The sequence below is a fragment of the Sinohyriopsis cumingii genome, chromosome 12, assembly GCF_028554795.1.
Source record: "Sinohyriopsis cumingii isolate HCF-2022 chromosome 12, ASM2855479v2, whole genome shotgun sequence".
Lineage (NCBI taxonomy): Eukaryota > Metazoa > Mollusca > Bivalvia > Unionida > Unionidae > Sinohyriopsis > Sinohyriopsis cumingii.
Window position 1 is genome coordinate 127,474,392 of NC_142972.1, and position 9,101 is coordinate 127,483,492.

Genomic DNA, 9,101 nt, shown 5'->3' on the forward strand with positions numbered 1-9,101 from the left:
ATTTGTAAAGTGTCACTGTCAAATCTGGCTGCTATTAAATGGAATTTCATAGACAGTTGTAAAGTGTCACTGTCAAATCTGGCTGCTCTTAAATGGAATTTCATAGACAGTTGTAAAGTGTCACTGTCAAATCTGGCTGCTATTAAATGGAATTTCATAGACAGTTGTAATGTGTCACTGTCAAATCTGGCTGCTCTTAAATGGAATTTCATAGACATTTGTAAAGTGTCACTGTCAAATCTGGCTGCTATTAAATGGAATTTCATAGACAGTTGTAAAGCGTCACTGTCAAATCTGGCTGCTATTAAATGGAATTTCATAGACAATTGCAAAGTGTCACTGTCAAATCTGGCTGCTATTAAATGGAATTTCATAGTCAATTGTAAAGAGTCACTGTCAAATCTGGCTGCTATTAAATGGAATTTCATAGACAATTGTAAAGTGTCACTGTCAAGTCTGGCTGCTATTAAATGGAATTTCATAGACAGTTGTAAAGTGTCACTGTCAAATCTGGCTGCTCTTAAATGGAATTTCATAGACATTTGTAAAGTGTCACTGTCAAATCTGGCTGCTATTAAATGGAATTTCATAGACAGTTGTAAAGTGTCACTGTCAAATCTGGCTGCTCTTAAATGGAATTTCATAGACATTTGTAAAGTGTCACTGTCAAATCTGGCTGCTATTAAATGGAATTTCATAGACAGTTGTAATGTGTCACTGTCAAATCTGGCTGCTCTTAAATGGAATTTCATAGACATTTGTAAAGTGTCACTGTCAAATCTGGCTGCTATTAAATGGAATTTCATAGACAGTTGTAAAGTGTCACTGTCAAATCTGTCTGCTCTTAAATGGAATTTCATAGACAGTTGTAAAGTGTCACTGTCAAATCTGGCTGCTATTAAATGGAATTTCATAGACAGTTGTAATGTGTCACTGTCAAATCTGGCTGCTCTTAAATGGAATTTCATAGACATTTGTAAAGTGTCACTCAAATCTGGCTGCTATTAAATGGAATTTCATAGACAATTGCAAAGTGTCACTGTCAAATCTGGCTGCTATTAAATGGAATTTCATAGTCAATTGTAAAGAGTCACTGTCAAATCTGGCTGCTATTAAATGGAATTTCATAGACAATTGTAAAGTGTCACTGTCAAGTCTGGCTGCTATTAAATGGAATTTCATAGACAGTTGTAAAGTGTCACTGTCAAATCTGGCTGCTCTTAAATGGAATTTCATAGACAGTTGTAAAGTGTCACTGTCCAATCTGGCTGCTCTTAAATGGAATTTCATAGACAGTTGTACTTAAAGATGCTGATCAGCTTTTAAATAAAAAAAGTTGCCCTTACTAAAAATAGAGAAACCTTTAAACAACTTCTTAATAACCACACAATAAAATTAGACCAAGTTTAATAAAAAAACTTCCTGGCATGAAAACATAAATTTCTGTAAGTGATGCGGATCTGTTATCAAATATAGCAGCCCTTGTTAAAAATAAAAAAACTTTTAAATTACTTCATCAGAAAATATGAGAGATTTTGACCAGATTGACAGAAAGCATCCAGCATGTTGATTATTTATTTTATTCGTGCCAGTGATACAGATCCAATATTAATTATGGCTGCCCATGCCAAAAGCAAAAAACAAACATTTAAAGACTTTCAAATATCTGCTGAATGTATTTTACCAAATTTCACTGAAATAATCCTGGTATAAATGAAATAATCCTGGTATAAATGGTTTTGAATTGCTGCTAATGCACTATATAGTATAGCTATTGTTACTAAAATTAGTAAAACCTTGTAAAATCTTCTCATAAAACACTTGCAATTGGGAGAAGATATTCTGGCATAAAGGCTTTTAAAGATAACACAATTGATGCTAATTTATCATCCAATGTGGCTGCTATTATTAAAGATAGAAAAGTTTTAAAGTTATGGGGAAAAAAGAATACACATTGTTTGGCCAACTACCCTTGCATTTAGATTCTTGGTAGCCATCAACCATCTGAGTGTTCTCAAGTCCGCTTTGACCTCTTGTTTATATTTTTTTGAACAGTATGAATAATTTTGTGGCTGGAGCACATACACACATACAGTCTGTTTTGTATTTGATCCTTCCTAATTTCTTTTCACCAAAACAATTTGCAAAATATTTTTGGGTTGCCAGATGAATTTTTTTCCTCATCATCTCAATTGGCAGTCTACTGGCTGACTCCTGATTTTCAAAGCAAAATGTGCATTACTGTTGATTCTTATTTTCACTACTGTATTTTCATTACTGATGATTCCTATTTTCACTACTGTATTTTCATTACTGTTGATTCATATTTTCACTACTGTATTTTCATTACTGTTGATTCCTATTTTCACTACTGTATTTTCAGTGTCCCACAGTGAATTTGGAGTTGTACCTCAGCGCACTTTCCAGAGCTATAAAGCAACAATTTCAAGAGAGAGAAGATTTATCAAAAGATTGAATTGATTATTATATAGGTAAATTTACACATGTGACCTTGTATTTTAATATATTTCTATATAAAACTGTCAATATTGATGAATTTGAAAATTAAGATTATTAATAGTTAATTTTTGCTTGCCTGTACAGTAGTGTAGGAGAGCTTATACTGTAACCCTGGTGTAATTGTCATCATCTTGTATAAGGTTTTACTTCCTCATATTTTGTTTCCATGCATTATACCAGTACATTCATGTATTTTGATTTGTGCATGTGTCATTAGGAGTAAATACATTAATATCTGTAAAAATAAGTCTGTGTGACCTACTTTTCATGTTTCATTAATCATCATGTACATTTTTTATGTTTAGGTCATTTTCTGAGACATAAAACATAAAAATAAATATTTGCATTAATCTTGATGAATACTAAACTGCCATAACAAAAGTAGGTCACATACACCTATTTTTCATGCTACATTGATCCAGTACTTTTTAAACATCTGCATATATTAAGAAGTAGGCAATCACCATGTTCACATGAAGTCATTGTGGCCTATTTTTTCATGCACACTTGATCTTGTACACGTCTTACATTTGGGTTAGTTTCTGGAACTTAGTTGTTTATACCATCATGAAACTTGTGTGTATGCATCATAAGGACTACAACACCACTATATGAAAAGTTGGTCACTTTGATCTAATTTTTGTACTCAGTTGATATTTATCTTTCCATGTTCCAGTGACACCTTAAATATTCAGGTCAAGTTCAGTGACTGAGTCACTTGTACATTCCATTAAATGTCCTATGTTGGTATACTGCACTACCTCACCAGTATTTAAAACACTGTCATATATGTTTCAGGCTTCAGTGACACCTATTTTAGACTAATTTCTTGGATACTGTTATTTACAGTCATAAAACTTGATATGTGCATTCATCGTGGTGAGTATTATAAATTGATTTTTAAAAAGGTTACAGCGACCTATTTTTGTTATATGATTGAGCTAATGTTTGGATGAATTTAGTAAACACTGTTGCTTGTACAGACTAGCAATAGGACAAGAGCATATTCTCTGAGAAGCACTGCATCACCATATGAAAGAAAAAGGTCACTGTGATTTACATCAACCAGTTTATTATTATCACTCAGTATAGATCAACCTGGACAAATACAAACCTCTTAAATATGAATAGCAACAGGACAAGATCATATTCTCTGAGAAGCACTGCATCACCATATGAAAGAAACAGGTCACTGTGATTTACATCAACCAGTTTATTATTATCACTCAGTATAGATCAACCTGGACAAATACAAACCTCTTAAATATGAATAAATATGTGCAGAAGAGCTTTGATGTCTTTTGACAGCTTCATTTCTTGTTGAATGTTAATGTAATTCTTCAGTATGATTTATGTATAAATTGTGTCATACTATGCTATGCCACATATTCATATCACTTTGTATATACAGATATATCTACACAAGTACTTTATTTTATGATGATTCTACTTCACTAAAAAAAACACTTTATAGAGTTTGAATGTTTAATATGAATGATATTGAATGTTTAATATGAATGATATTGAATGTTTTTCTCAAAATGACAGAGAAAGGGTGTTGAAAGTATACTGACATGAACCAGTGTGTAGCAGTATCTGTTTGGCATGTTCTGATATTCAGAGTGATAAATCTCTCTCCACTCCATTCTCAGCATCACTCTCTTTGTTGACCATTGTTTGTAACTGACAACCACCATTCCATTTAGCAATGCCACTTTTCATTGAGAAGGTGTGGAACTTCATCCTCATCCTTTGGTATCTTTAAAGTCTTTAGCCAATCAAAAAATGGGTTATGGATTTCTTCATGTAACCTTTGGTTAGTATACAGGAGTTTGAGTATACACAAGTTTGAGTATACATGAGTTAGAGTATACACGAGTTTGAGTATACAGCAGTTAGAGTATAAATGAGTTTGAGTATACAGGAGTTAGAGTATACACGAGTTTGAGTATGCAGGAGTTAAAGTATACACGAGTTTGAGTATACACGAGTTTAAGTATACATGAGTTAGAGTATACACCAGTTTGAGTATACACGAGTTGGAGTATACACGAGTTTGAGTAGACACGAGTTTGAGTATACAGGAGTTTGAGGCACTCAGACCTATCCAGAATGGAGATTAACCTAGAAAACTTGAAAAAAAAACTCCATTCTTGTATGCTAGCCATAAGTTTGAGAGTTTGGAAATATGATGCTTCCTGTGACTCAAAGAAGAAAAATGGCTTTCAAACATCTCTGGTTCTTTGTCATCTACTTTGACCAGACTTTATGGATGATTTGCATTTGAGACAGAAATGACACCTATTAATTTTAGAGTCTGATGGTCAAGGTGTTGGGGACTGAATGAACAAAAATAACTTTTGCACAATGACTTGAGATGGTAGATGTTTATTGTTGTCAGAATTTTAAATGATAAGCATGCAAGTAAGTGAAATATATTTTGAGTCACTATAAAATCAGAACCATACATTTCAGTATCGACGATGATTTTGTTCAGATAGATTGATTTACCAGAAATTCAGCATATTGGAACTGTTTATAAAGTTTATCACTGAATAAACAAATTGCGATGAGAGAAAGGCACCAGCATCTTAAAGTGGATGAGGAAAGTGGATTGTTATATTTAGTGTAGGAACTGATAATGGGACCCTGAGTATGCTGTAACTTGAGCCTTGTTAAATTTGATTATTTTTCAGATTTTAAGAAGTCTGGAAATGAAAGCTTCAAGAAATTTTACAAAAATGTTTGTTCAAGAAATTAAATGATTTCTTTTTTTATGTATATTTAAGTTGCAAATCATTTGCAACATGCAGTGAAGTCATTTATTTCATTGATTGCTGAAGTTAAACAGAATTAAACTTTTACAGTTCAGCAAGGCTTGCATATCATTTTCAAAAGTGGCAATTTAATAACATCTAGATTAAGATTAATTTTATGACTTTATACATCACTGGCAGTCACAGTAGCTAACAAGTTATGTCATGGATGTTCCTGATTCTGTAATGCACAGTAATGTGTGCTAGTGTTGTTAGCTCACCTTACAGTTAGAACAAGTGAGTTTATGGTATTGTCCTGCATATGTTGTATGTCCTCCATTCACAATTGCTGTCAACAACTTCTAAAAATCACAAACTGATTTTGAGCAGATTTGAATGATAAAAAAGCATCCTGGTATGAAACTCTTGAAAATTTGGTTAAATGATACAGATCAATGTGGCAACTATCACTGAAATTGGAAAAAACCTTAATTAAAATCTTTTCAAAAACTGTTCAACATATTTTGACAATATCTGACATAAGCATCCTGGCAATGAAGTGTTTTCAAATTTGTTCAAATATGGCCACCATTACTAAAACAGAACTAATATATTCTGAAACACTTCTTAACAGACTTATTCTCAAATTTTACAGAAAGCCTCCTAACCTAAACACTTTTCATATTTTACAATGATGATGTTCTGCCATTGGATATGGCTGCCATTAGTAAATATAAAAAACATTGACAGTTTCATGTCATTTCAGTATTGGACAAATGATTTTGATGTGCTAACATTTATTGATGAAGATACAAAAACAAGAGAAACCTTGAAACAGTTTTTCATATGACTGATGCAATCAACAGCACTGGAATAAATTTCCATAGCTAGTATTCTACTGACCCAGAGTTTTTGTTGTTGTCAAGCAAGGGAAATGACTCCTGATAAGAACTATTTAGAATCATAGGTTTGGCTGTATACTGAGTTCTTTCCTTTCCAGAAAAAAGGTTTTAAGCACAAAGAAAATTTTATAATACAAGATGCATAAACTTGAATACAAGAAGTTATAAAAATAAATAATACATATTAGATTATAATTTATGATTTATAATTGAAACTGAAGAAAATCATAAAATAGCGATGTAACAAGTAATGCTCCAAAGTTAAAAATATAATTATATTTACCTGTCTTGTTTGTAAAATACCAGTGGTTAGTGTGCTTCTATGCAGCAGTGATTCCCAAATCAGGCTTGGTTGGCTACCATATGTTCTTGGGTAAATAACTCATTGCCCAACAAAAACCATATGTTCTTGGGTAAATAACTCATTGCCCAACAAAAACCATATGTTCTTGGGTAAATAACTCATTTTCCAACAAAAAATAACTAAAGCTACTTGACAAAAGCACCTTAAGGCAGGTTTTACCCAACCAAAGCAGAAATGTGCGACTCAGATGCAAACCAATTATACCTACCGCACCCCCATAAGGGAGAGTGATGTTATTCCATACCATTCATCCCATCCATTACCAATTTTGGTTCTACACTATAATTAGAGTTATCCACCATCTTCCACATGGGTTATTGAAGAACCCTATCAATTTCATGGTCAAAAGCTCAAGATTGCTGACTGGAAGAAGAAATAGTTTCTACATAGTATCTCGAGTTTTCCACACATATAGTTACCAAACTTTGTGGATGAGTTGCACTTGGGGAAAGGAATAAGCCTATTAATGGGGGGTGGGGGTTTGGTTCAATGGTCAGTGTCACTGTAACTGAAAAAGAAATATGGTTTTTGCTTAATAACATGTTCTGCATTAGGTGGCACTCTACAGTTTCATATGTTCCATGGGGTTAGGATTTTAAAGAAAAAGAATTTCCCCGGCTTTCCTCACTGGTTGTACTGGCTATTTAAAAAAGACCTTGTATATCTTAGGTATAATTAAAAGAACCTTTAATTCCTTTTATTTTGGTGTATGATTGATGGGTGTACTATAGGTTATAGAGTATACAGCTTGGCCTTACTTCACATGTGCACCTTTCAAAAAGTGCTAGCTCTACTTGGTCATTTTCACTTCCTGAACTTCAGAGGTAAATTATATAAAAAGAGAGCCGATAACTTTTTTTTACATTTTATGTATTTGGTAATTCATTCATTGCACTTTCAGAAGCTGGTATTGTCTAGTCTGGCAAAATTCATTTTCCCTATTTTAATAGCTGCTATGTATAGTGTACTTTAGACTAATTCAGGCTGATTTTTTAACACAAGGGAGCAGTCATTTTAGTTAGCAGTGTGCTTAAATCATGTAAAATTTCCAAAAGTACAATATCCAAAGAAATATCATCCACCTTACATTACTGTAGCATATAGGTATGCCAACATTCTCTCCATTGTGCATGTTTTAAATGCGAACTACTTCACCTTACATACGTCACTCTCTCTAAAGTACATATTAATTGGTGAGCGCCCCCTTACTGAGTCTGAGCTACACCAGACCTGAATTTGGAGTCTAAGGTCACGGCCACATTGACCAAATAAAAATAATGGTTTCTGCACGGACATTTCAGTTATCTATATATAAAGGACTATTAAGCACAGGTACTTGTACCTTGTTTTGCCCATGGTATTCTTGTTTTATCAAGGAAAAAAGCAGTGTGTGAGGATTTATTAATAATACAATACAGCCCAAGGCAGAAGAACTAAAAGCATCTTTGATTATGTGCAAGAAAAAAGATCTGGCTTTAAAAACATTTCATGTAAAAACATTGGTCTGGCTTAGAAGAAGAAGAAAAATTGCTGATAATTATTGCGCAAATCTTGTCAACATTGTGTAGTTCTTGACTGTTTTCAAGCATGTTTGGTTAAATGGAGTTTGACATTTGCTGTCATTGCCACACTAAAGTGCATTATCGTCTGTTTTTATATTATGTGTATGATTTATTAAAGGCAACTCTTGTATTCAGTGCCACTAATTAAAATTATTTGAAATGTGTTTTGGGGTTCGGGGTTGGTTTATGTGAACAAATATATAATAATCCAATATATTTTCCCTTTGTAACACTTCCAGATTGAATTACCAAGAGCCAATAAAACCATGACTGTACAAAAAAATACTGAGAAATTGGTAGCCTATCCAAGCTGATAGATGAAGGGGTTTATGAACAGCTTCTAAGTTATGAATTGGATCAAGTCCCCAGGTGTGGGCAGTCCAATGAACAATGCTTAAGGAACAATGCTCCTTGTATAGATGTCTTCTTTTTATGCCAAGAAAGTGATAAATATGATCTGGGAAAGATTATGCATAACCGTTCTCAACACAATAATTTCAATATGATGCCAGTTCAAAGTAAATTTTCAAAAAATGTAAAAATGTAGACATAGACGGAAACTGTACAAGTTAATTGATACCAACATTATTAACAGCCGATGTAGCAACTATGGGCTCCAAATTTTCATTTCCTCATTTTAGTTCATTATGTATATCAATTTGCTTTCATAAGTATGCATATGTCAGCTAAGAGGTAAGTGATATCAGGCCCACTTGGGTCTCTTGTTTTCTTTTTTGAAAGAAAAGAGCTGTTATTTGTTGTTATTGTCTTTTGCAATAAACTGTGGAAGTATATTTTGTCATCGTGATAACATCATACCGTTTTTGTAGTTACTTTAGTTGATGATCACAGGTTGTAACACCAGTAGCTGTTTGCCATTATGAGACTTTATTTAAAATAAAATGATATAGTTCATCTAAAAGATTTCTTAACCCAATTCACCTTGTTAAGAAAACTAATAAGACCACAGGAGTAGTGTCCATCTTGAAAACTCCAC

The 9,101-nt window shown here is 33.1% G+C and overlaps 1 protein-coding gene across 1 annotated transcript in view; it reads left to right on the forward strand.

Moving 5' to 3' along the window:
• The window catches only part of LOC149787427 (pachytene checkpoint protein 2 homolog), a 58,880-nt gene extending 49,982 nt beyond the window's left edge, over positions 1 to 8,898 (forward strand). The window contains exon 11 of the mRNA XM_089978037.1: positions 2,384 to 8,898. Coding sequence (XP_089834163.1) covers positions 2,384 to 2,476 — 93 coding nt within the window. The 3' untranslated portion in view covers positions 2,477 to 8,898. The remainder of the gene's footprint in view (positions 1 to 2,383) is intronic.
• The last annotated feature ends 203 nt before the right edge of the window (positions 8,899 to 9,101 follow it).